Source organism: Protopterus annectens, chromosome 7.part0 (genome assembly GCF_019279795.1).
Source record: "Protopterus annectens isolate FY-2018-M chromosome 7.part0, PAN1.0, whole genome shotgun sequence".
Lineage (NCBI taxonomy): Eukaryota > Metazoa > Chordata > Ceratodontiformes > Protopteridae > Protopterus > Protopterus annectens.
The window spans coordinates 232,103,570-232,129,829 of record NC_056739.1 but is presented as its reverse complement, the minus strand read 5'-3'; the positions used below and the strand labels follow the sequence as shown (position 1 = coordinate 232,129,829).

The window sequence follows — 26,260 nt, the reverse complement described above, 5'->3', positions numbered from 1 at the left end:
TATTCTAATATTTTGTTAATCTTGTATGGTGTTCATATTCAATACATATTTGTACAATTTGAGTAAAAAGCTGCTTCCCCTAAGGAGACATTGGTTCAGATGACTAATATGTATTTGCACAATTTTATAACTAGCTAATTATTAATAGAAACAAGAGAGATGAGTGACATAATGGGTTAGTTTTCACCTCACAGGCGCAGTGTGTGTGTGTGTGTGTGTGTGTAAATATACATATATATATATATATATATATATATATATACACACACACACACACACACACACACACACACACACTCACGCACTCACACACAAACACATTATAAATATATATATATATATATATATATATATATATATATATATATATATATAAAACTGTATATATAAATAGATACACACACACACACACACACACACACACATACATGTGTGCGTGTGTGTATGCATAGATTTTATATATATATATATATATATATATATATATATATATATATATATATATATATGTATGTTTGTGTGTATATACGCACACACACACAAACACATATATGTGCATTCCAGGTTCCTATCACGTAGTTCGAATTTGTAAATGTTAGAGCATTTGAATGAAAACCTCCACAAGCCGAGGTTTCCATCTGGTTCAATGGGGTGCGATTTCGGAGTTGGTATATTTAAGTAGTGGGGGCTGCAGGGGGGCTTGCCCCCCTGCTTAAAACAGTTTATTTTGTTTTCCGTTGTTTTTTTTATATAGTCGAATTTTGTAACTTCGAAAATAATGGTTCAAACATTACATGTTCGAAGTTAGACTCGTGTATCCTGCATCCAAACTTTTGTAAATGCATTTTCCCTATGTTAAGCAATATGTTTTGTTAGTCTTATTCATTAAATGGGTAGCTGCGGTTGTGCAGCAGTTAGCGTTGCCGCCTCACACTAAGAGGTTCACCAGTTCGATTTTCAGCTGGGGTGCCTTCTGTGCAGAGTCTGCATGTCCTCCCTGTGGTCTCACAGGTTTCCTCTGGGTGCTCCAGTTTCATCCCAGAGACATGCAGTAGGCAGATTAGACACTCTAAATTGGCCCTAGGTGTGAGTGTGTGCCTTCTGTGGCAAGTTGGGTGACAGGCTGGCAACTCAACACCGTAAAACTCCACTGCCAATCATGACGGACAGATGATCAACTGTAAACCCTAACTGGGAAAAGTCGAAAGAAGTCTTATTCATTAAATGCCTTTTACAAATGTCCATTTTGTAGGATAATTTAGCCTACTTATGTTAGAAAAGGCATATCTGGTGTTGAATTAGTGTTTGTCCAAAGCAATGTGGGCATTCCCTCACAGTACCCAAACATCTTTAAACACCTGAAATATATATAAACATTAAGGAAAATCAAATCAAAGAAATACAACACAAAACAAAAGACAAAATATTAACGATAACACAAAATTTTGATTAGAACAGAGACTTTGCAAGTTAAATATAACTGCATTGGTTATGTGTGTTAACAGCATACAATGTAGTGGGGGAAATACTTTTTGCCAGCACATCTTTTGAATGAGAGGCACAGATTTTTTTTTAACCACTAGATGGTCCTAGACTACAATTGTTAACTGTAGAACTGAAATAATGTTTTTCAGTGCCACTTGGTACACATAAATTACCTGTCAAGCTATGGAAGTATATAATAATAGCAACAAGGGTGAGCTGGATCGAACCTGTGAGCAATATCCTTTACAGAAACACTGTCTACTTGCTCACGTAACACCAATTTTGAGGTCTTTTTTTTTTAAGAATGACTAGAGCCTGGTTGTTGTCCCAGTATTCAGGGACCTCTGATAAGCTGAGGTTTGTTCATCACTTGAATATTCCAGTTCTATTTTTTTTTGTGTATGTATGCACATGCAAAGCCAAACATTTTAATTGCTTTCTCAAATAGTAGATTTACAGTTTGTAAAGCTGGTATTATTTAGGCCGCAGTGTCCTGTTTCAAATAAATGTATTCCTTATGCTGCCCTGCACATGGGATTTTAAAGACTTAGTTTCCACAGCCAATGTCTGAATTGTAAAGATGTTTAATTTAAGACAGCCCAGTTATAGACAGCTGGGTCTTACAAAAGTGTAGCAGTCAATATAGTTTCTGAAGCTGTAGTGTAAGCAAAGTAGTAAAATCTACAAGTCTGAGGCAGTGTTGTTTTATTTCCATATTTCATAAAACATGCATGACCTCCATCTGTATCTTTTTGTCTTGGGGACTTTTCTGTTTCAGTATTAGAACTAAAGTAGGGGTTTAAATCTCAGGCCCCACTAAGCATAGAAAGAAGGTCTGGGCTGAGTATTCTCATAAGCGTAGTAAGTGGCTTGGTCTGTCGGAACTACAGATCACACAGGAAGGCTTTCAGTATTCATAGGTTTAAACTAAGCTAATGACCTCCAGGGTTTTTACAAGCCTAGTTGTGAATCGCAACCCTGTTTATCCCAGTATTCTTTGGATGTTAATATGTTTGTGTATGTTAGTGAACAGATATGTTGGCTAGGGATTCATTTACTTAATGGCAGCCTCAATCCATCAGACACATGGCAGCCAGACCGGGGATGAATCTGAGATTTTGCATCCAGTGATCAAAGTTTCTTTTGAATAGGGTCCAAGATGAAATATTCATGTAGATGGGTAGCTTATTCCTTAGCACAGGGATCCCCTGAAAAACATATTGGTCTGTCCAGCATGTTCTATTTTATATCTCAGGGAAAAATTAGGTCCTTGGATCTCATGTTTCTACTGGTATTTGTTTTGTTGATGTGCAAGAGGGAGCCATCAGAGCTGGATCTGAGGATACCTTATATGCTAGATATAGATCACCTCACTTATCTGTAGGATACTGAAACAAGAGACAGAGCCTTAAGGCAATCTGTGTAAGACAGCATATTCATATCCCGAAATCTCTAGAGAGGAACTTTGAGGGGTCATAGGTAGGTACTAGTCTATTGGCCCCTAGGACCTATATAAGCCTAGCCAAAAAGGTACCCTGGCTTTTGCCAACCAAAACAATTATTTTCTTGTGCCTCTGTTGATCAGAGCCACAGAAGTGATCCCCGGGGTGAATTTCCCCTCTCCCATTCAATCAACAAGATTTTTCTTGAAGAGTGCTAATGAGGAGCTTTGTTTGATATAGATAGGTAGCTTGTTCCAGAGTATGGGAAGTCTCTGGGACAGGACTCTATCCCTCCAGCATGTTCTGTTTATTGTGGTGACAAGGTTTAGGTCCCTAGAGTGTGTAGCTCAGAGGGATTGGGATTTCTTTAAGTAGAGCATGTCCAACAGCTCTGGGTTTGACATAGCTTTGTATGTTAGGCAGAGATCACCTCTGAGAAGGTGATATGCGACCGAGTAAAGCTGGAGTTTTTTTGAGACGGTCTGCATAGGGCATCTGTTTGAGGCCAGTAATCCTCTTTGTGAGGTATTTCTGTGGCCTTTCTAGTTGTTGTAGATGTCTTGTGAGGTACATACCAAAAGTAGCATTGTACTCTATAATGAGCCTAATGAGTGATGAGTAGAGGGGAACAATGACCTCTTTTCCTGGATGAGAAACCTTTTGTGATGAGGTGTGCCATGTAGAAGGATTTCCTGACTACTGTGGCAATGTGGTTATCAAAGGAGAGACTACTGTCCACCTGTGTCCCAAGGTCTCTTATCAAACTTTCAGTGTTAAGTTGACTACCGCCTATGTGGTAGTTCATGGGTGCAGAGTTTTTACCAAAAGGGATGACAATGCACTATTTGGCATTGAGCTGGAAGCCATTGCTTTGGCACCAAGCATTGATCTCAGTGAGACCCTTTTGTAGGATGTCCACATCATTAGGAGTTTTGATTATGGCTCCTAGTTTGCAGTCATCTGTAAACTTCATTAGCCAAAGACCTTATGTGTTAGCCTGTACTTCTGAGAAGTAGATACCAAACAGGAGAGGACCCAGGACGGAACCCTGTGGTACTCCACTTGTCACTGGTCTGAAGTCAGACTTGGAGTCTGCTACTTTTACAGTGTGGGTTCTGTCAGTGAGCCAGTTGGCAACCCATCTTGTGACATAGGGATTTATACCTAGTTTAGTGAGTTTATCTATAACTCCAGAGTGGGGGATGGTGCTGAAAGCCTTGGTGAGATCTAGATAGGCTGTGTGAACCACCTTACCCTCGTCTACGGCTTTGGTGACTGCTTCAAAGAAGTATATCAGGTTTAGGAGACATGATCTGCCTTTTACAAACCCGAACTAGGTGGGGTCCAGAGTTTGGAGATTACCAGTGTCATTGTTTAAAAGTGCCATGATGATACGTTCCATAGCCTTGCAGACCAGGCTCATAAGGCTAATGGAGCGGTAGTTTCTGGGGTCTGTGGTGGCTCCCCCTTTGTTGAATTGGATAACAGTCACTGTGCGCCATTCATTGGACACTAAGCCTGAGGTGAGGCTATGACTGAACATGGTACTTAGGTGGTGTGCCAGTTCATTCTGCAATTCATGTAGAATGCAGCCTGAGATGCAGTCAGGTCCCAAGAATGCTGTGTTCTTGGCTTTGGAGAGTGTGTTTTTTACCTGTGCAGCCATGGTTACAGGAACTTTGCATTCTTCTGGTATAGAGATGGGCCTTTTAGGGGGTTAGAGGGGGAAAAATTAGCACTGAACCTATCTGCCAAGATGTTGGCAACATTAGTTGGTTCTGTATATTTAGTGCTATTGTGCTGTACCTCTGAGCAGATCTCAGTGTTGCCATTGAGATTCTGGACATAGCTGTAAAATGCTTTGTGGTTGTCTTTGGAATCAGTGGCAATTTTGTTTTTATAACTAGCTTGGAGGATTTTATGAGGGATCTCAGCTTTTTACTGAGGCTGGCCAGGGAGTTCCTCCAATCATAGGATTTTACTCTTTTTTGCAACAGTTTCTTTCTTCTGTTGTAGAGTTTATTTATGGCAGGGGACCACCAGATTGGCTTCTTTTTGTTGGAGGATAGCATCTTGGTTCTGTTAGGGATTTGTAAGATCCATGCACTCATGTAAGCGCTTATAAAGTGCATTTGTGGAGGAGTCAGCAGTCGTACCTCTATTCTCCGTCTGCATGGGTGTCGTGAAGTTTGCCACTTCTGCCTTAAGAAGCATAAAATTGGCTTTGGAGAAATTTTTTATGATGGTTTCCCTACTGGGGGGTGGGGGCAGGAAGTGGATGACTTGGGTGATTAGCTTGTGGTTGGATATGACCAATGAGGAATTGACCTCTGGTGTGGAACACTGGTTGCCCATGTTGGTAATGACCAGGTCTAGGATATTGCTGCCCCTGGTGGGGGTGTGGATAAGTTGATCCAAAGCGTTGGAATTTATGAATTCCTGAAAACATTGAGCAAAAGAGTTGGTACATGAGTAGTCTTCCCAGTTAATAGTGGGGTAGTTGAAATCGCCCATTATCAGTGTGTGAGGTTGTACCCTAATATTTTCCAGTGTATCAAGAAATGAGCAGTGGGAATCCCGGGGCATGGTGGAGGATCTGTAGCAAGCTACAATTTGGATTGCGGTCTTGCCCAGAGTTAGTTGAACTTTTGTTTTTTTATTGGATGTTTGATGGGGTGAAGTAATATATAAAAGGGAAGTGTGGGATGTTTTAGCCATCTGAAGAAGTTGAAGACGAAAACGTTTTGTGTGTGTTATGCGTTTATGTGGATTGCTTTCTTATTTTTATTAAACGGAGTTAGTGCATCCAACTTGGTTTGTGGTGATACGTTCTTGGTTATTGCACTTGGATAATCTCGGATGCATTATGCTGAGCAACTAGCCTGGAGGTGTGGATATCCTTAATGAATATGGACACCCCTCCACCTTTTGTGTTTCAGTCCAGGTTAGGTGGCCAAAAGGTGTAGTATGAATTATAGCCTGGTAATGCATGGGATGCTCTCTGGAGCCTTGAGCCATGTCTCTATCACTGCACAGATGTTGATGTTCTCCATTTTAAGGAGAGTCTCGAGTGAGTGCATTTTAAGGTTTAGACTTTCTAGCATCAAGTAGCATTAACCTCAGATTTTGCTTGCTTGTACCTGTTATGGTGGTGAGTTTGTCATTTGAACCTTGCCTAAAAAAGGCACTATAGGGGTGGCAAGAACCTTAGCCAGTATCTGGAATCCCAAGGGTGACAGGTGCAGGCCATCTCTGGCAAAGCATTGTGGTCTGTCAATCATGTCATCGTAGACAAACAGATACTGGAGCCCCTTAGAATGACACCAGTAGCTAGGTCAACTATTGACAAGTCAATCATTTTTGTCTTTGTACTGTGGTATCATTCTGGGTGATGGCAGGAAGCTGCTCATGGCTAGGGTCATACCTGCCTGGGCTACAAGATCAGACAGCTCCTTCATGTCTCTTTTCATGTAGTCCAGGGAGGTACGTATCAGGTCATTCACACCAACATGGGCAATGACAGTCATATTTGTTTTTGTTGTGGAGTGACCAGAGTCCATGCATTATGTGGTGGATCCTGGCACCTGAGAGGCAGCTGACAGTAACTTTCTCCTTGTTTAGCCTGGTGAGTGGAACATCAGTATGCCTGACTATAGAGTCACCTATGACTAGAGTGTTGGGTATGTTGTTATGCCTTATAGGCTGTGGTTGAGTGGCACACTGAGTTTGTTAGTTATGTGTCATTTGGATTGTGGTGGTGGTGGGGGGGGGGGTGCTTGCGTTTCTGCTTTGGTGGTCCTTGTTGCTTGGGCAGATTTTTATTGAGAGCCTCCATGAATGTAGGCATGTATTTTGTGTTTCTATGTGTTTATTTTGATGATATAGGTTTTGAGGAACTATGTGATGAATGTGGTGTGGTGCACGTGTTTTCCCTCTCCTCTTGACTGTCTAGTCCAGTCTTGGGTGAAGAGAGCTTTGCTTCCAGTTTGGCTATATAAGTGCATCTCTCAGGTTGTAGTGTTAGGTGGTAGGAGGAGATAGTTGTCTGTGTACATTAGGCAATTGCTGCATTGCCCCAAGATGCCCAGATTCATCAGGTAGACAGGAGAAAACACCAGGATCTGACCCTTAGACATGCCTGGATAGGTACTACTAAAACCTGCTTTCCTCTAGACAAGTGAGGAAAGTTGAGTGCTGTAGTAATTTGTAGCTTATTTAGTGCTTACAATGAGTTCTGAACAAGTGCTGAGCTCAAATAAACATATTTGAGTGCTAAAACTAAAATAATGTTGCAAGTACCTGGTTATGTACATGCCAAAGTGGGAATTGTATTCAATGATGGGTCTAATGAGGGTTCAGTAGAGCAGCACTACTCCCTTGGAACCAGATGCCATACCCTTCCTCATAAGATGGGTGACACAGAATATTTTTCTTACTATATTTTGTACATTTTTGACTATGGCTAGATTATTTTCTACATAGGTTCCCAGATCGCTATCAGGTGAACTCTTGTGTGTGTTTTGCTGATAGAATAATTAGCTTTGGTGGACAATTTCCTAAAGGGCACAATAATGCATTTCTTTGCATTGAGCTTTAATCTGTGGTTTTGGTACCAGTCATTTGTATTAGACCCTCTTGTAGGATGTTGGTGTCATTGAGAGAGTCTATAACGGCTCCCAATTTACAGTCATCTGCAGACTTGGTGATCCAGAGGCCTTTGCCATTTGCCTTGAATTTTGACAAGATGATGCCAAGCAGGAGTGGGCCCAACACAGAGCCCTGTGGCACTCTGCTGGTGTCTGGTCTCCTGGTGCAGTTGGTTTCATCGTTCCTGATGTCTTGGGTCCCATCTGTGAGCGAGCCAGCTAGCAATCCAGAGAGTTATAGAAGGATTTATGCCTAGTTCTGAGAGTTTGTCAACATAGGTTCATAGGTTCATACTAGGCTATCTGCCCTAGGGCATTTATAAGCCTAGCCAGAGTGTGTGTGGCTTTCACCACCCCTTAGGATGAGAATACTATACCCATTAATTTGCTGTGCCTCTGTCCTGCAGTGATACAGAGATGATTCCCGGGGTAAACCTATGATCTCCCATCCACTCGTCAAGATTTCTCTTGAACAGAGTCAGTGAGGGGCTCTGCCTCACATGGACTGGGATTCTGTTCCATAGTGTAGGGAGTCTCTGGGTGATGAATCTGTCCCTCCAGCACGTCTTATTTATATCCGTGTTGAGGTTTAAGTCTCTTGCTCTCGTGGCTCTGGTGGATTTGGATTTTTTGAGGTGGAGCATGTCCATTAATTCCGGGTTGGACATGGCCTTGTATGTCAGGCACAGATCACCTCTGAGCAGACGGTATGCGACTGAATAGAGCTGGAGTTTCTTCAGTCGGGCATCGTATGACATATGTTTGAGCCCCTTTATCCTTTTGGTGAGGAACTTTTGGGGTCTTTCCAACTGCTGCAGGTGTCGGGTAAGGTACATTCCGAATGGGGCGTTGTACTCAATCATTGGTCCGATAAGTGAAGAGTACAGGGGTACAATGACCTCTCCTGATCTGGATGTGAATCCCTTCATGATCAGGTGGGCAATGTAGAAGGTCTTCCTAACCACTTTGGCAATGTGAGTGTCAAAAGAGAGGTTACTGTCAACTTGGGTCCCCAGGTCCCTGATAACTTCTTCCGTGTTTAATGGATTACCACCTATGTGGTAATTAGGGGTTACCTGGTTTTTCCCAAAGGGTATGACTATACATTCTTTGGCATTTAGCTTAAGGTCATGGCTCTGACACTAGTTATCCATTTCTATGAGACCTTTCTGGAGGATGTCTGTGTCTGATGGAGTGTCAATTATGGTGCCCAGTTTGCAGTCATCTGCAAATTTTGTCAACCACAATCCCCCTATGTTTGCCTGCACTTCAGAAAAATAAATGCCGAACAAGAGGGGGCCCAGGACTGAGCCCTGTGGGACACCGGCCAGAACGGCTTAGAGTCTGACATGGCACCAGCAACTCTAACCCTGTGTGTTCTGTCCTTGAGCCAGTTTGCAACCCATCTTGTGACATATGGGTTTACATCTAAGCTGGTGAGCTTTTCTATGATGCCCGAGTGGGGTATTGTGTCGAACGCTTTTGTTAGGTCAAGGTAGGCTGTGTGAACTGCCTTACCCTCATCAATGGCCTTAGTGACTGTTTCGAAAAAGTCGACCAAGTTCAAGAGGCAAGATCTGCCCTTGACAAAGCCAAATTGGGTAGGATCCAGTGTCTGTAGGTCCCCAATGTCTTTATTTATGAGTTCCATTATGATCCTCTCCATAGCTTTGCAGACAAGGCTCGTCAAGCTTATGGGGCAGTAATTTCCAGGGTCCGTAGAAGCACCGCCTTTGTGGAGCGGGACCACAGTTGCTGTACGCCATTCTTTGGGTACGTATCCTGTAGTAAGGCTAAGATTAAACAGCAGCCTTATGTGTGGGTTTAGTTCCTCATTGAGTTCGTGTAGCACACATCCGGGGACACCGTCCGGTCCCATTGATGCTGTGTTTTTTGCTTTAGAGGGAGCAGCTCTCACCTGGGCATCTGAGATGTTTGGGAGGCTAGACTCTGGTGGGATAGATATTTCTCCTTTTGGGAGGGAGGGAGGGGAGAAATTTGCACTGAACCTGTCTGCCAGTATGTTGGCAATGTCTGTGGGTTCAGTGATTTTTTTATCATTTTGGACTAATTCTGAGCATATCTGGGAGTTTCCACCCAGGTTTCTAACATAGCTAAAGAAGGCTTTATGATTGTCTTTTGTGTCATTAGCGATTTTTCTCTCAAAGTTGGCTTTGGATGATTTTATGAGTGATCGTAGTTTTTTGCTAGTATTGATCAGAGATGCCTTCCCATTTAAGGATTTTGCTCTGTCATGTAGTAGCTTTCTCTTCTTGTTGTAGAGTTTGTTTATGGCTGGAGTCCACCAGACCGGCCTGCCTTTGGTGGAAAGGGTCTTGATTTTATTAGGGATTGCTTGATCCATACATTCCTGGAGGTGCTCGTAGAAGGCATTTGTAAGGGTTTCAGCAGCGTGGGTTGTGGTTTCCACTGGCTCGGGGGCCTTGAAGGATACCACTCCAGTATTAAGAAGTGTGAAGTTTGCTTTTGAGTAGTTCTTCACTGTGGTCTTTTGCTGGGGTGGGGTGGGATGTGGATCTCCAGTGAGATTAATTTATGGTCTGATCTCACCAATGAGGGATATACTTCGTGTGGAGCATTTTGTCCCCATGTTTGTGATGATCAGGTCTAGTATATTGTCTCCTCTTGTGGGAATGGTGACTAGTTGTTCCATAGCATTTGAGTTTATGAACTCAAGGAACCTTTGGGCTAGGGTGTTGGGGCTTGAGTAATGTTCCCAGTCTATGTTTGGGTAGTTGAAGTCACCCAATATGATGGTGTTTGGAGAGACATTTATACTCTCCAGTGTCTTCAGGAAGGCTGTGTGGGTTTCCTGAGTTTGAGAAGGTGGTCTGTAGCATGTTACAAACTGTAGGGCAGTTTTACCTATGGTTAATTGCACCTGGATGGTCTCCGATGCTTCGTGCGTTGCCACTAACCTGGAGGTGTGGGTATCCTTTCTGAATATGGATACTCCCCCTCCTTTTGTGGTTTGGTCCGGATTTTGGGGCCGGAACGCATGATATGAGGTATAACCTGATAGTGCTGGGGTGCTCTCAGGAGCCTTGAACCAGGTTTCAGTCACAGCACAAACATCGATGTTCTCCATACTGAGGAGGGCTTCGAGGGTGTGCATCTTGAGGTTTAGACTTCTGGCATTGAGCAGTATTACCCTTAGTTTTTCTCCATTTTTGTTTTCTAGGGCGGTAGGTTTATCATTTGTGCCTTGCCTAAAAAAGGCACTATGGGGGTGGGAAAAGCCTTTGCCAATATCCGGAAGCCCAGGGGTGACAGGTGCAAGCTGTCCCTTGCAAAGCAGCGTGGCTTGTCAAGCATGTCATCCCAGGCAGACAGACATTGGATCCCCTTAGAATGACACCAGTAATTAAGCCAATTATTAAAGCTGATCATTTTGTCTCTGTATTGTGGCATCATTCTTGGTGAGGGTAGGATACTGCTCAGGGTCAGGGTCATACCGGCCTGGGCTACATAATCTGAGAGCTCCTCTATGTCTCTTTTCATGTAGTCCAGGGAGGTACGCCTCAGGTCGTTCACACCGGCATGGACAATGACTGAGTCATACTTGTACTTGCTGTGGAGTGACCTGAGTGCTTGTGTTATGTGGCGGATTCTAGCTCCTGACAGGCAGCTAACTGTGATCTTTTCCTTGTTCAGTCTGGTGAGAGGGACATCAGTGTGTCTGACTATGGAGTCACCTATAACAAGTGTGTCTGGCATTGTGTTTGGCCTTAAGGGCTGTGACTGTTTAGCACACTGACTTTGAGAACTATGTGTTGCATGTCTTATGTCTTGAGGCTAAGTAACAGTAGCGAAGTGCAATATCATATCAAGTACTTTAGCCAGGTCAAGGTAGGTGGTAGCACAGTTTTCCAGTCTTTAAGAAGTCTAAGAGGCTAAGTAGGCAAGACCTTCCCTTCAAGCCAAACTGGGATGGATCCAGTGTCTGAGGGTTGCCAATGTCCTTGTTGATCATTTCCATAATTCATTCCATGGCTTTGTATATTTGACTTGCCAGACCTTCAGCTTTTAGTGTAGTATGAAATTGCCTTAAAGTGTGTGTGTGTTTCCTCTTTGCTGGCTTGTTTGCCTTCCAATCACTTTAAAATTTCTTGTAGCTAGGTGTCAGATTTTTCTTGATACCTTTACCTGACTGAGTACGTTGTGTTTTTATGTCAAGAAGGCTGGGATTGCAATTCTAGTAGCAGTGTAAAGGTAGCCTAGTCTGTCCGAGTTGGTAAAACTCAAATTGGGTTATTAAGTGACCATTACTTGTTGTAGCTAGTTGGTACCTTTTCCCTTTTGGCTAATCAAAGTGTGTTTTTCCAAGACAGAGACTGATGCTCTAAAGCATTAGTCAAGTAGCCTGGTCAGTCTGATTTGTGTAAACCGCAGGGAGGCTTAAAGTGATAATTATTTGTTGTAGTTACTTATTTGATTTGCTTTAGATACCTTTTCACTTTTGGTTAACTAAAGTGAGTTTTTACATTAAAAAGACTAGAACTGCAATTCTAGTGATACTAGTAAAATAGCTTGGTCAGTCGGAGTTGGAAAATGGAGGGGGACGAACTGAGATAGTTTCATAAGACATAGTTGTTTGGTGGTAATCTGTACTTGACAGCTACTTTTGCTGTGCATTTACATTAAGAAGTTCTAGGCCATCCATTTTGTGGGAGAAGGTGTTTACCTGGATTTTACATGTTAGGAAGCACTCCAGGAAGCTAAGTATGTAGCCATTTATTTGACAGATTGCATGGGAGTTAGTTTCCAGCTTTTTTCCCATCTCCTATAAATTAGGTATAATTTCATGAAGCTTTCCAATGAGCACTGGTGGTTAGCAGTACCCATTATAGTAGCAAACCTAGAAAGTTAGTACTTAGGACTTTAACCTGCAACACAGAAATGCTTTCCGTGGAGATAAACATAGGGCCACTAATTAGCCTGCCAATTACAACTAATATCAGATCAATGCATTAAATAATATCTAACCTTAACCCTAGAAGCCACTTGGGTGGCTCCCTGTAAATCCAAGTCCCTAAACCATGGAAGTCCAACCCTAGTACAGGTCCTGACAGTATGGATTTACAATTTCCTCATGTCTTTGTAGCCAGTTTGGTAGATTTGGCAATCCTGAGAAATATAATTGTTGCATATACTCAGGCAAACTTTTAATCCTTAAACTAGCACAGAATATGAGAGATGTACATACAAAACTTCCTTGGAAGCAAAAATCTAACTTACAATCAAAGTTGTCAAGAATCCACTCACTACATCCTTCACACATGCTGCTCACCACACACAAAGACTTCCTTACACTGAGGCACTTAAAAGAAACCTCTCCAAACCTCAAAACATCCTAAGCCATCAGACAGCAATGGCTATCATCAGCCATCACTAAAGCAACACCTAACACCATATGTAAGCCTACACCCAATGATCCCCTAAAGCAAAGCCCATGAAGCAATCAAACACTTTATCTGGTACTCTTGTCCTAGGAGATTCTAATGTATAACACATAGATACCCTTCTCATCGGGCTGGGCCAGATGATAATGGCTAGTTGCCTATCTAGAGCTAGGATACACAATATTTATTTATTTAACATTTGTTTACCGGGAAAGTCAGATTTGGAACAAGCCAATTTTCAGCAGAGGCCCGCGGATAAACACTCCAGATGCATGTCTTTGTAATGTGGGAGGAAACTGAAGCACCAGGAAGAAGCCCACATTAATGCAGGGAGGATATGCACACTCTGTACAGAAGACACCCCAGCTGAGAATCAAACCGGAGAATGTTAAGCTGTGAGATGACAATGCAAGACAATACACCACTGCACCAAACTGCTCTCAGTATACCACAGGTATCAATATAATTTTACCATAGTCAATGTGGGTGTAAATGGCATGAGACATAAGTTAAAGGACTATATGAAAAGAGACATTATAGATTTCTCCCTGAATATCTGTAACAGACAGGTATGTGCCTTACAGTGAGTGAGCACGATGCATAAATTCGACAAGTTTATGAGGAGCTGTTCATAGTGCAGCAGTGGTCATTATGGCCCTGGGTATAGTAGAAGACTTCTAGAAAGTAAAATTTCCTCTAGAACTACCTCTGAAACTGTACCCAGTAAGTCTGTGATTGTAGAGAAACTACCTTGCATGTTGAAAAGCACAGAATATCCAGTATGCATATTGAAGAGTGCTGCCCTTTAGGCCCTAGTCCCACAAGCACCCTTAGTTGCCTTCTTTTAACCTCTCATGAACAACACCCTTGTAGCTCACAATATAAAAAATCAGGCATCATGAATATGCACCTTTCCAATTTCTCCACATCCAGTTTGGTGGACATGGGTATATTGAAACAATGTAGCCATCGTCCCATGTTCACTGACAACCATTTAATCCTTGAAGAAACAGACACAATATGTGAGAGATGTATATACACAAAGTCACTGGAGGCAAAGTCCTTACATAAGGGTGCACAGAATAAAAAAATCAGGTTGACAGAAACACATGCTACACTTACCATGCATAGTGTGCACCTCATGCATAAACATCTGTGGAGCACTTAAATGCAGTTGACCTAAACCCCAAAGGCATCTCAGATACTCCCCCTTCAAAATTCTCAGTAAACCAAAAGCAAAAAAAAAAACTTAACAAAAGCAACACAGAACCACAACTTAACAAAAGCAACACAGAACCACAACTGTATCATCATTTTTGAAATCCCACCCCTTCAATTATTTAAATTTATTGGCCATCCTACAGTATTTCATAGTACCAAAATACAAAAGTGACCACCCCTTTCAATCCATCTTGCTGTTTTAAAAATAGTAACTCTCCACTAAACCTTAACTTTTTAAACAGGTAAAACTCAAGTTACCTACTTTCACATCTAACTTCACTAGTGCACACTGCAGAGTGCATTCTTTTCAATCTTACCTTTAAGCATCCCTGTGACTAGCACTTTCTCTATTACCTGCTGGAAAGCACTAGGAAGCCTTAAACTCATACAAACACTGAACTCTCCTTGTTAACAAGGAGAAATTAATAGTAGGCACTAAACAGCCTATAATTGCAAAGTACCTTGTTAAGGAAACAGCTCCTATACTTTACAAAGAAAAAAAAAAAAGCCCCAAACCAGGCATGTCCAAGGGTCAGCTTCCGGTGATTTCTCCTGTCCACCTGGTGAATCTGGGCATACTGGGGCAATGCAGCAATTGCCTCATGTACACAGACAACCCTCTCCTCCTACCACCCAACACTACATACAACCTGTGAGAGATGCACTTACATAGCCAAAATGGAAGCAAAGCTCTCTCCACCCAAGATTGTGCTAAACAGTCAAGAGGAGAAGGTTAACACCCACACTACACCTCAAGCAACACATAGCCCTTCTAAACCCGCACCACCAACACCCACATATAGCAACACTAAATCCACATATGCAAAGGCCCTTAACTGTAACCTGCCCAAGCAACAAAGACCTCTGAAGCTGAAACGCAAACAAACACCAATCACAACCAATGTGTCACATAGTTCACAACACCAGTGTGCCACCCAGCAACAGCCCCTAAGGCAAGACAATGTACCTAACACTTTAGTCATAGGTGACTCTATAGTCCGGCACACTGATGTCCCTCTCACCAGGTTGAATAAGGAGAAAATTACAGTCAGCTGCCTGTCGGGTGCCAGGATCGCCACATAACGCATGCACTCAAGTCACTCCACAACAAGTACAAATATGACTCTGTCATTGTCCATGTTGGAGTGAATGACTTGAGACGTACCTCCCTGGACTACATGAAAAGAGACATGGAAGAGCTCTCGGATCATGTGGCCCAGGCAGGTATGACCCTAGCCCTGAGTACCATCCTGCCTTCACCCAGAATGATACCACAATATAAGGATAAAATGATTGAGTTCAACAATTGGCTAAGCTTATGGTGTCATTCAAAGGGGATCCAGTATCTGTCTGCCTGGGACGACATGATTGACAGACCACGATGCTTTGCCAGAGATGGTCTGCACCTATCGCCCCTGGGATTCAGGTTACTGGCTAAGGCTCTTGCCACCCCTATAGTGCCTTTTTTAGGCAAACTTCAAAGGACAAAATCACCACCGTAACAGGTACAAGCATGCAAAATCTGAAGGTAATGCTACTCAATGCTAGAAGTCTAAACCAGGACCGAAACACTAAAGGTGGAGGAGTGTCAATATTCACCAAGGATATTCACACCACCAGGCTAGCTGGCCAACACAATGTGTCTGAAATTCTCCAAGTGCAACTAACACTAGGTAAGACTGCAATCCAAATTGTAGCTTGCTACAGATCCCCCACCATACCCCAAGATTCTCACTACACCTTTCTAAACATACTGGAAAATATTAAGATAGAACCAAACACCCTAATACTGGGTGATTTTAACTACCCTGCCATTAACTGGGAAAACTACTCATGTCCCAACACCTTTGCGCAACAGTTCTTGGAATTCATAAATTCCAACACCCTGGATCAACTAATCCATAGTCCCAACAGGGGCTCCAATATCCTAGACCTGGTCATTACCAACATGGGAAATCAATGCTCCATACCTATGGTCACCCCCTCGTTAGTCAGGTCTGACCATAAGCTAATCACCCTTAACATCCACATCCCACCCCACCCCCCAGTAAAGAAACCACCATAAAAAAACTTCTCCAAACCCAACTTCATGCTACTCAAGTCAGAAGTGACAACACCCATGCAGACGGGAACTGAAAGTTCAACTGCTGAATCCTACACTAAGGCACTGTACGAGCACATCCACTCATGCATGAATCATGCCATCCCAAATAGAACCAAAATGCTCTCATCCAAAAAAAGGAAGCCAATCTGGTGGTCCTCTGCCATAAACAAACTTTACAACAAAAGGAAGAAACTTTTGCAGAAAAGAGGAAAATCCCAGGATGCAAAAAACTCCCTTACTAGCCTTAGTAAGAAACTGAGATGCCTCAAAATCCTCCAAAGCTAGTTACGAAAATAAAATTGCCAGATTCCAAAGACAACCACAAAGCATTCTATAACTATGTCAAGAATCTAAATGGCAATGCTCAGATCTGCTCTGAGCTAAAACAGAATGGCATTAAATATACTGATCCGAAGGATATTGCCAATATCCAGGCAGATCGATTCAGTGCCAACTTCACCCCCCTCTCATCCCCTAAATGGCCCAGCTCAATACCGGAAGATTGCCAAATTCCAGTAATAACGGCCACACAGGTACAAAACGCACTCTCTAAAGCCAAGAATACAGCATCCATGGGACCAGATGACATCCCGGGCTGTGTACTACATGAACTACAATATGAACTGGCACCTCACCTAAGTGTCATGTTTAATCATAGCCTCACCTCAGGTTTCGTGCCCACTGAGTGGCGCAGAGCTACAGTTATCCCAATCCACAAGGGGGGATCCACCTTGGATCCCGGAAACTACTGTCCCATCAGTCTGACAAGCCTTATCTGCAAGGCCATGGAGCGTATTATCATGGAACTTATAAACAAAGACATTGGCAACCTTCAAACACTGGACCCCAACCAGTTTGGGTTTGTGAAGGGCCGATCTTGTCTCCTGAACTTGATTGACTTCTTTGAATCGGTCTCCAGAGCCATGGACAAGGGTAAGATGGTCCACACAGCCTATCTAGACCTTGCCAAGGCCTTTGACACCATCCCCCACTCTGGAATCATAGATAAACTTACCAAGTTGGGCATTAATACCTATGTCACCCAAGGGGTTGCTAAATGGCTTACTGATAGAACCCACACTGTAAAAGTAGCCAACTCCAAATCCAGCTCCAGATAAGTGACAAGTGGAGTACCTCAGGGTTCAGTCCTGGGGCCACTCTTGTTTGGCATCTACTTCTCTGAAGTACAGGTCAACACTAAGGGACTCTGGCTAACAAAGTTTGCAGATGACTGCAAACTGGGAGCCATTATTGAATCCCCAAATGATGTGGATACTTTACAAAAGGTCCTTACAGAAACAGATGCTTGGTGCCAGAGCCATAGGCTCAAGCTCAATGCCAAGAAATGTATTGTTATCCCCTTTGGGAAAAAAACATGTATCCATGAATTACCATATAGGTGGCAGTACACTAAACACAGAAACTGTGATAAGAGAGTTAGGGACACAGGTGGACAGTGGTCTCACCTTCGATAACCACATTGCCACAACAGTCAGGAAATCCTTCTATGTGGCACACCTCATCACGAAGGGCTTTTCATCCAGAAAAAAGGAGGTCATTGTCCCACTGTACTCATCCCTCATTAGACCCATTATAGAATACAACGCCCCATTTGGTATGTACCTCTCAAGACATCTGCAACAACTGGAAAGGCCTCAGAAATACCTCACTAAAAGAATCACAGGCCTAAAGCAGATGCCCTACGCTGACCGCCTTAAAAAACTCCAGCTATACTCTGTCGCATATCGTCTACTCAGAGGTGATCTCTGCTTAACATACAAGGCCATGTCAAACCCAGAGCTGTTGGACATGCTAGACTTAAAGAAATCCCAATCTCTCAGAGCTACACACTCCAGGGATCTAAATCTTGTCATCACAATAAACAAAACATGCTGGAGGGATAGGTTCCTGACCCAGAGACTCCCCAGACTCTGGAATAGATTGCCCATACATGTCAAGCAGAGTGCCTCTTTGGACCTCTTCAAGAGGAACCTTGACGATTGGATGAGAGAAAGGAAATTCACCCCAGGGATCACGTCAGTTGCCCTGCTAGACAGGGGTCCAGGAAAGTAAATAATGTGGGAAGAAATAGCCAGGGAATTGTTATGGCTAGGCTTGTATAGGCCCTAGGGCTGATAGCCTAGTACCAACCTATGAACCTATGAACAAGTGGAGCCTGTACTAAAAAGCCCATAAAGCAAGGCAACACAGTACCTAGAACTTTAATCATAGGGGATTCCATTTAATGACATAATGATGTTCCATTTCCTTAGAGGTACAAACAGAAAATAAGTTAATTGCTTATCAGGAGCCAGAATCTGTCAAGTTATGGGTGCACTCAAGTCCTCATACCACAGCTACCAATATGACTCAATTATAGTCCACATAGGTGTACATGACCTGAGATGTACTTCCCTAGACTATATGAAGAGAGACATTAGAGAGATCTGACTGTGTCACAGGATGGGATGCACCTCACACTGAGCAACATCCTACCTTTACTAAGATGATTCCACAGTATGAACAAAAGATAATTGTCTTGGTTTCTGGTAACATCATGAGGGGAATACAATAATTGCCAGCATGACACAATATGGATAACAATCCATGCTGTTTTGCCAAGGATGTTCAGTAACTATCCCCTCTACACTTTTGAATATTGGCTAAAACATTTTCTTCTCTCATATTGCCTTTATTAAGCAATGCCAAATTGGGTTGATTTTGCTGTGCTGGAAGGCTTGTCAAAGGAATCTCAAGAGGTTACTACATCAATGTCAGAAGTTTAAACAAGAAGCTCTTCTCCCTCCAAGCTCCCCTCACCCTGGATAATGCAGACATCTGTGCAGTTACTGAGACATGGTTTAGAGCTGCACAGAGGACCCTAGCAGTGCAAGGCTTCAATGTCTTTCACTCCTTTATATGAGCAATGGCACTGACTGGGAGTAAAGGTGGAGGTGTCTTTATCTGCATCAGTAACAAGCATACCTCTAGGTTGATTAAACAGCATGACATGCTATGGTTTCCTCACGTACAGATTATCATAGACAACGTCCCATACCACATTGTAGCAAAATATAGATAACCTATGTCCCAAGAAACTCATAACTCACACTGAAACCTACTGGAAAGACTCCTCATTCAAATACCACACTCCTGATGGGCTTCATTTGCCCCTCTATAGACTGGGAATCCTACACAACCTCACATTTGCAGTCACAGAGATTCTTGGACTTTGTAAACAAAAACACCCTAGATCAGATACTGCATACATCCATTAAAAGTACAAACACTGGATCTGATAAAAAATCAAAAAAAATACTTGCTTTCCTGCCTTTCTAAGCTAGTTTAGTCCAGTTTTCAGGTTAGTGCTGAATTCAGGGCTGTGTTACAAGTTTCTGTGTTTGCCTATACTTTACTTGGATAGAAGGAAGTTTCTCTGTTCACTGTGAGAGAGGGAACTTTGAGCAGCCTATCTGTCCCTGGAGGAGTGGTTTCAGCTGAGAAATTAGTAGTTTATTGGCCATTTTGGGCTAATTTCTCTCTCTCTCATTTCTCTGCTATAAACCCCCCATTTGCAAGGTATTGCATGCCGGGCAGCGCCGGTTAGCTAGGGTATAACTATTCCCGGCTCCACAAAGTGTACTCTTCAATTTTTCCACTGAAACTAGACAAACGTTCAACTTAAGCACTCAAATCATTCACTTCTCATCCTGGCATTTGCTCAAAACTCATAGCAAGCACTAATAAACCTTAGCACTAGATTCCCCCCATACTGTAAAGAAGGACAAAGCTCTCTATTCGATCTTACCAGCCAATCAGTAAGATAGTTCACTGCACCTATCCAGGCATGTCCAAATGGCAGTTTCAGGTGTACTCTCCAGTCCAACTGGTGAATCTGGGCATTTTGAGGCAATGTTACAATTGCCTCATGTACACAGACAACCCTCTCCTCCTTCCACTAAGCACTCATACATGCAAGAGATGCAATTATACAGCCAAACTGGAGGCTGAGCTCTCTCAACCTAAGACTGGACCAGGCAGTCAAGAGAAGGGAATTATTTGCATCACACCACCAGTCTCATATAGACCTATGAAACCAACACTGACAAAAAACACACATAAATACACAAAAACATACTCAAAGGCTCTAAATAAAAATCCGCAAAAGCAAGAGAGACCTCCAAAGCAGACATCCAAGCAACCTCCACCCTCCAACACAAACCATGAAACACATACTTCACAAAACCAGTGTGCGACACAATCACAGCCCTTAAGGCAAAATAACATACCCAACACACTAGTAATAGGTGACTCTATAGTCAGGCATGCTGACGTCCCACTCACTAGGCTGAACAAGGAGAAGGTTACTGCTAGTTGCCTGTCGGGTGCCAGAATCCACCACATAACACAAGCACTCAGGTCACTCCAGAACAAGTACAAATATGACTCTGTCATTGTCCATGTTGGTGTGAATGACTTGAGCCGTACCTCCCTAAACTACATGAAAAGAGACATGGAGGAGCTCTCTGATCACGTAGCCCAGGCCGGTATGACACTGACCCTGAGTAGCATCCTGCCCTCACCAAGAATGATAGCATGGTATAGAGAAAAAATTCTCAATTTCAACAATTGGCTAAGCTTCTGGTGTCATTCAAAGGAGATCCAGTGCCTGTCAGCCTGGGATGACATGCTCAACAAGCCATGCTGCTTCGCTAGAGACGGCTTGCACCTGTCACCCTTAAGCTTTCCAATACTGGCCAAAGGTCTTGCCACCCCCATAGTGCCTTTTTTAGGGAAGGCTCAAAAGACAAACCCACAGCCTTAAATATCACAAGTAACAAAAAACTGAGGGTAATGCTACTTAGTGCCAGAAGTCTAAACCTCAAAATGCACACACTTGAGGCACTCCTCATTATGGAGAAAATCAATACATGTACAGTAACAGAAACCTGGGTTAAGGCTCCAGAGAGCACCCCAGCCCTGCCAGGCTACAACTCATACCATACATTTTGGTCACAAAACCCGGACTGAAATACAAAAGGCGGGGGGAGTATACATATTCATCAAGGATACCCACACCTCCATGTTAGTGGCACAGCACGATGCTTCAGAGATCAACCACATGCAACTAACAATGGGCAAAACTGCTATTTAAATTATAGCTTGTTACAGATCACCCACCATGTCCCAGGACCCCCACTCCACATTCCTGGAAACACTGGGAAATATAAAGGTCCTACCAAACACCCTGATATTGGGTGATTTCAATTACCCAAACATTAACTGGGAGAACTACTCAAGTACGAGCTAACTTGCCCAACATTTCCTAGAATTTATAAACTCAAACGCCCTGGATCATCTGGTCAACACCCCCACCAGAGGTGACAAAATATTGGACCTGGTCATCACCAACATGGGCGACCAGTGTTCCACACTGGAGGTCAACCCCTCATTGGTTAGATCTGACCATAAACTAATCACTCTGGATATCCACATTCCGCCACCACCCCCGGTCAAAGAAACAACTGTGAAAAACTTTTTAAAAGCAAACTTCACGTTACTTAAGACTGAGGTGGGAAGTTTCAAGGCCCCCATGCTAAAGGATAATGCTGTCCAAGCTGCAAAATCCTTTACTAATGCACTCTACGGGCACCTACAAGAATGCATGGATCATGCTATCTCAAACAAAACCAAGAATCACTCCTCCAAGAAAAGGAAACCAGTATGGTGGACCCCTGCCATAAACAAGCTATACAACAGAAGGAGGAAACTAGTACAGAAAAGAGTAAAAAATCCCAAGAATGGAAGACATCCCTGATCAGTATCAGCAAGAAACTAAGTTCCCTCTTAAAGTCACCCAAGGCTAGCTTTGAAAGAAAAATTGCCATGGACTCCAAAGATAACTACAAGGCATTCTTTAGCTATGTCAAGAATCTAAGTGGCAATTCTCAGATCTGCATGGAGTTAGTGCAGAATGGCACAAAATACACTGAACCGACCGATATAGCCAACATCCTGGCAGACAGGTTCAATGTAAAATTCACCCCCCTCACCCCCAAAAGGGCCCATAACTATACCAGAAGAATGTATTACCCCTTAAATCACAAACACTCAGGTTAAAACAGCCATCTCCAATGCCAAAAACACAGCATCAATGGGACCGGATGGGTGTCCCAGGCTGCATCCTACATGAGCTCAAAGATGAACTAACCCCTCACCTAAACACACTGTTTAAACTCAGCCTCTCCACAGGCTACATGCCCACAGAGTGGAGAATAGCAACGGTTATTCCACTCCACAAAGGTGGAGCCACAACAGACCCCAGGAACTATCGCCCTATAAGCCTGACTAGCTTGGTTTGCAAAGCTATGGAGCGCATCATCATGGATTTCATTAACAGTGACATTGGAAACATCCAAACACTGGACCCTACCCAGTTCAGCTTTGTTAAGGGCAAATCATGCCTCCTAAACCTGGTGGACTTCTTTGAGACAGTTACCAAGGCTATAGATGAGGGAAAGGTGGTCCACACAGCCTACCTAGATCTCGCAAAGGCCTTCAAAACCATTCCCCACTCAGGTATTATAGACAAGCTCACCAGCTTGAACATAAACCCCTACATCATGAGATGGGTTGCCAACTGGCTCATGGACAGAACCCACATGGTAAGAGTTGTGGGAGCTAGGTCTGACTCTAAACCGGTTACAAGTGGCATTCCCCAGGGCTCAGTCCTAAGACCCCTCCTGTTCGGCATATACTTCTCAGAGGTACAGGCAAGCACAGGAGGACTATGGCTGAACAAGTTCGCAGACAACTGCAAACTAGGGGATATAACTGACTCTCCGGATGACACAGACATCCTTCAAAAGGGTCTCACTGAAAGAGATACCTGGTGTCAAAACCATGGCCTCAAGCTAAATGCCAAAAAGTGCATAGTCATCCCCTTTGGAAAAAGCAAAGTACCCACAAACTACCACATAGGTGGTAGCCCCCTAAATACGTTAGACGTATCTGGGGACCCAAGTAGATCGTAACCTCTCCTTTGATAATCACATTGCCAAAGTGGTTAGAAAATCCTTCTGTGTGGCCCACCTAATCATAAAAGGGTTTGCATCCAGATCGAAAGAGGTCATTGGGCCCCTCTACACATCACTCATCAGACCCATCATACAGTACAATGCCCCATTTGGGATGTACCTTACAAGACACCTGCAACAACTGGAAAGACCTCAGACGTTCCTCAACAAGAGGATCACTGGCTTTAAGCAGATGCCCTATGCAGCTCGACTGAAGAAACTCCAGCTGTACTCGTTTGCATACCACCTACTCAGAGGTGATCTCTGGCTGACATACAAGGCCATGTACAACCCAGAATTGATGGACATGCTCCACCTAAAGAAAACCATATCCCCTCGAGCCACACACTCCAGGGATCTAAACCTCACCACAACAATAAATAGCAAGTGGTAGTGGGATAGATTCCTGTCCCAGAGACTTCCCATGCTCTGGAACAAGATTCCAATCTACATTAGGCAGAGCTCCTTGCTAACCCTCTTCAAGAGAAACCTTGACGAGTGGATGGGAAACAGAAAGTTTACCCCACGGATCACTTCAATGGCTCTGCTGGACAGAAGCACAGGGAACTAATCTAAGGGGGCAGCAAAAGCCAACACATTCCGGCTAGGCTTATAAATGCCTTCTGGCAGATAGCCTAGTACCTGCCTATGAACCTATGAACCTATGAGGAAATGCTGTACCCCTCCTACTGTTATGTCCTCTCTAAGGTCAGATCACAAAGTAGACTCCTTTGAAATAAAAATCAATTCTGCAACTACAGTAAATCCTGCAACACTTAGGAATTTTTCCAACGCAAACCACCTTTACTTAAGCAATATATTCTCAAAATATCAATTCCCTCCAAACCCAGCTAATGCAGAAGTCCATGCAGTACTGTTCACAGAAGCTCTGTACAACCATGTCAATGGTGGCATAGAGGATGCTGTACCCACCAGGATTAAGCTCAAACAAACTATAAATCAAACTACCATGGTGGATTCCAAGACTGAACAAGCCGTATAACAAATACTAAAAGTCATAGCTAAAACTAGAAGGAGTAGCACCCAAAAAGATAAGACTCTCTCCAACTAAATAGACAATGAAGAGGGCTAATTCAGCCAAGAAAGTAACTTTTGAGCTAAAGATCCCTTTTAAGGCCAAGAGCAACCAAACATCCTTCCTTAATTATGTCAGAAATCTCAAGGACAGCACAACTCAGTTTGCTAAACTGGTAGTAAATGAAAGCTGTTCATGGAGCTGAGTGATGCAACAAATATAATGGCCAACAAATTCAGCTCAGATTTTTCTCTCCAATTACTCCAGGCTACCTCCAAGGAAATACAATCTAACAAAATTCCTCCAACTATCAATAGGGAGTAGGTTTGTAGTTATTCTCTCTAAGGCCATGAACACTGCTTCAAGCAAAGCTAATATCCCTGGATGCCTTCTCAACAGCTTGAAATATGACCTATTTGGACCACTGGAACAGTAGATCCACACTAGGTAGAAAGAGACAACCAGAATGAACATGGGATGGGTATTTTCTACACAAAAAAGTTACATATTTAAAGATGATACAATAGCACAAGGATATGGAATTCATCTCTGCCAATGCCACCAGGGTACCCATAAAGGGAAGGGCTTTGAATACTGATTGGGCTAGTTAGAGAAGATGGGATAAGCAGCTGATAGTCAGAGCTCCTATTCAGGGGAATGGGTTCAAAGAAAGTACTCTGTGTGACCATGGGTGATCAAAAAAAGTCTTGCAGCTAAGGAGATCATTAAGGGGAAAGTGACAGATGTACTGGTATGATTGCATATCACTCCTGTGAAGTCTTCAATCCTCAGTTTTGATTTTTGGCAGATGTTTAAACCTTGGAGAAGTGTCCATTTACCTGGAGAACCATATGACATCAGGATCCTCCTGGAAGGAGCTATAGGGACACCTGAGGGTTCAAATGGGGTGTGCAAAAACCACTGTTGAGTCAGTGGCAAGTCAAGATTGACATACTAAAAAATCTGCTGCATTTTTGTGTGATTCATCAACTGAAGTCAGATTACCTGCATCACTGATCAGTGCAAAGTCTAAACTCCTGAACAGAAGCTCATCCAGGTTACTGTATATTACTCAGAGAATTTAAGCACCTTCCATTATGATCATACTCCTTTATTAAAAATATACATACCCTAAATACTGTATGTCATTATGTGGGCTTTGAAGGACTTTGGACAGTAACTCTGCTCCAGAATTTTCCACATTGTTCATGTGTAGCCTAAAAAGAGATAGGGGAGAAAATATGAAGTTATACTTTTGCATTATTCACAAGAATACTGCCATGTAAGTTAATCAATATTAGAATATAATTTAATTTCATTATTTCAGCTTCACCAACACTAGGATGCATTGTACTATGCAGCCAAACGACTTTATGAAAATGATAGCATTTCTAATTTGCCATGAAAGGACACATTTATTTCTTAAAAAGCAAGCAAAATAAAAAAAAAAAATATATGAAAAAGTATAGAATGACAAAAAATGCTACAAAATTCAGTAAATTAATTTACATAATTCTCATAATTCAGAGTCATTGGCAAACACAAAGTCAAAAGTGGGAGAATTCAGGTGTAAAGGCTTTGGGATTTACACATCAGGGAAGATGGGGTTGACTGCTGACATTAACACTGAAGGAATATTCTGAGGTAGGATGAGAGAGAATCACTGGTAGTGGTGCACACATCCTAAGGACTAGTAACTGTTTCAGCTTATACTGCAAGCAGGGTATCTGCATTAAGGCAACAGGTTTGCATACATGCATGATAAGCATGTCTTAGGGTTGGAATTAAGAGCACACTGCATTCTAGTCAAGCATAGATGGTGTGACA

General features: G+C 42.8%; 1 protein-coding gene across 2 annotated transcripts in view; it reads right to left on the bottom strand.

Annotated features, from left to right (window-relative positions):
* LOC122806371 (NACHT, LRR and PYD domains-containing protein 14-like) overlaps positions 1-26,260 on the bottom strand; it is a 549,548-nt gene that overhangs the window by 104,526 nt on the left and 418,762 nt on the right. For both annotated transcript variants that reach the window (XM_044076722.1, XM_044076721.1), the window contains exon 13: positions 25,564-25,650. In XM_044076722.1, the coding sequence (XP_043932657.1) occupies positions 25,564-25,650 (87 nt within the window). The remainder of the gene's footprint in view (positions 1-25,563; positions 25,651-26,260) is intronic.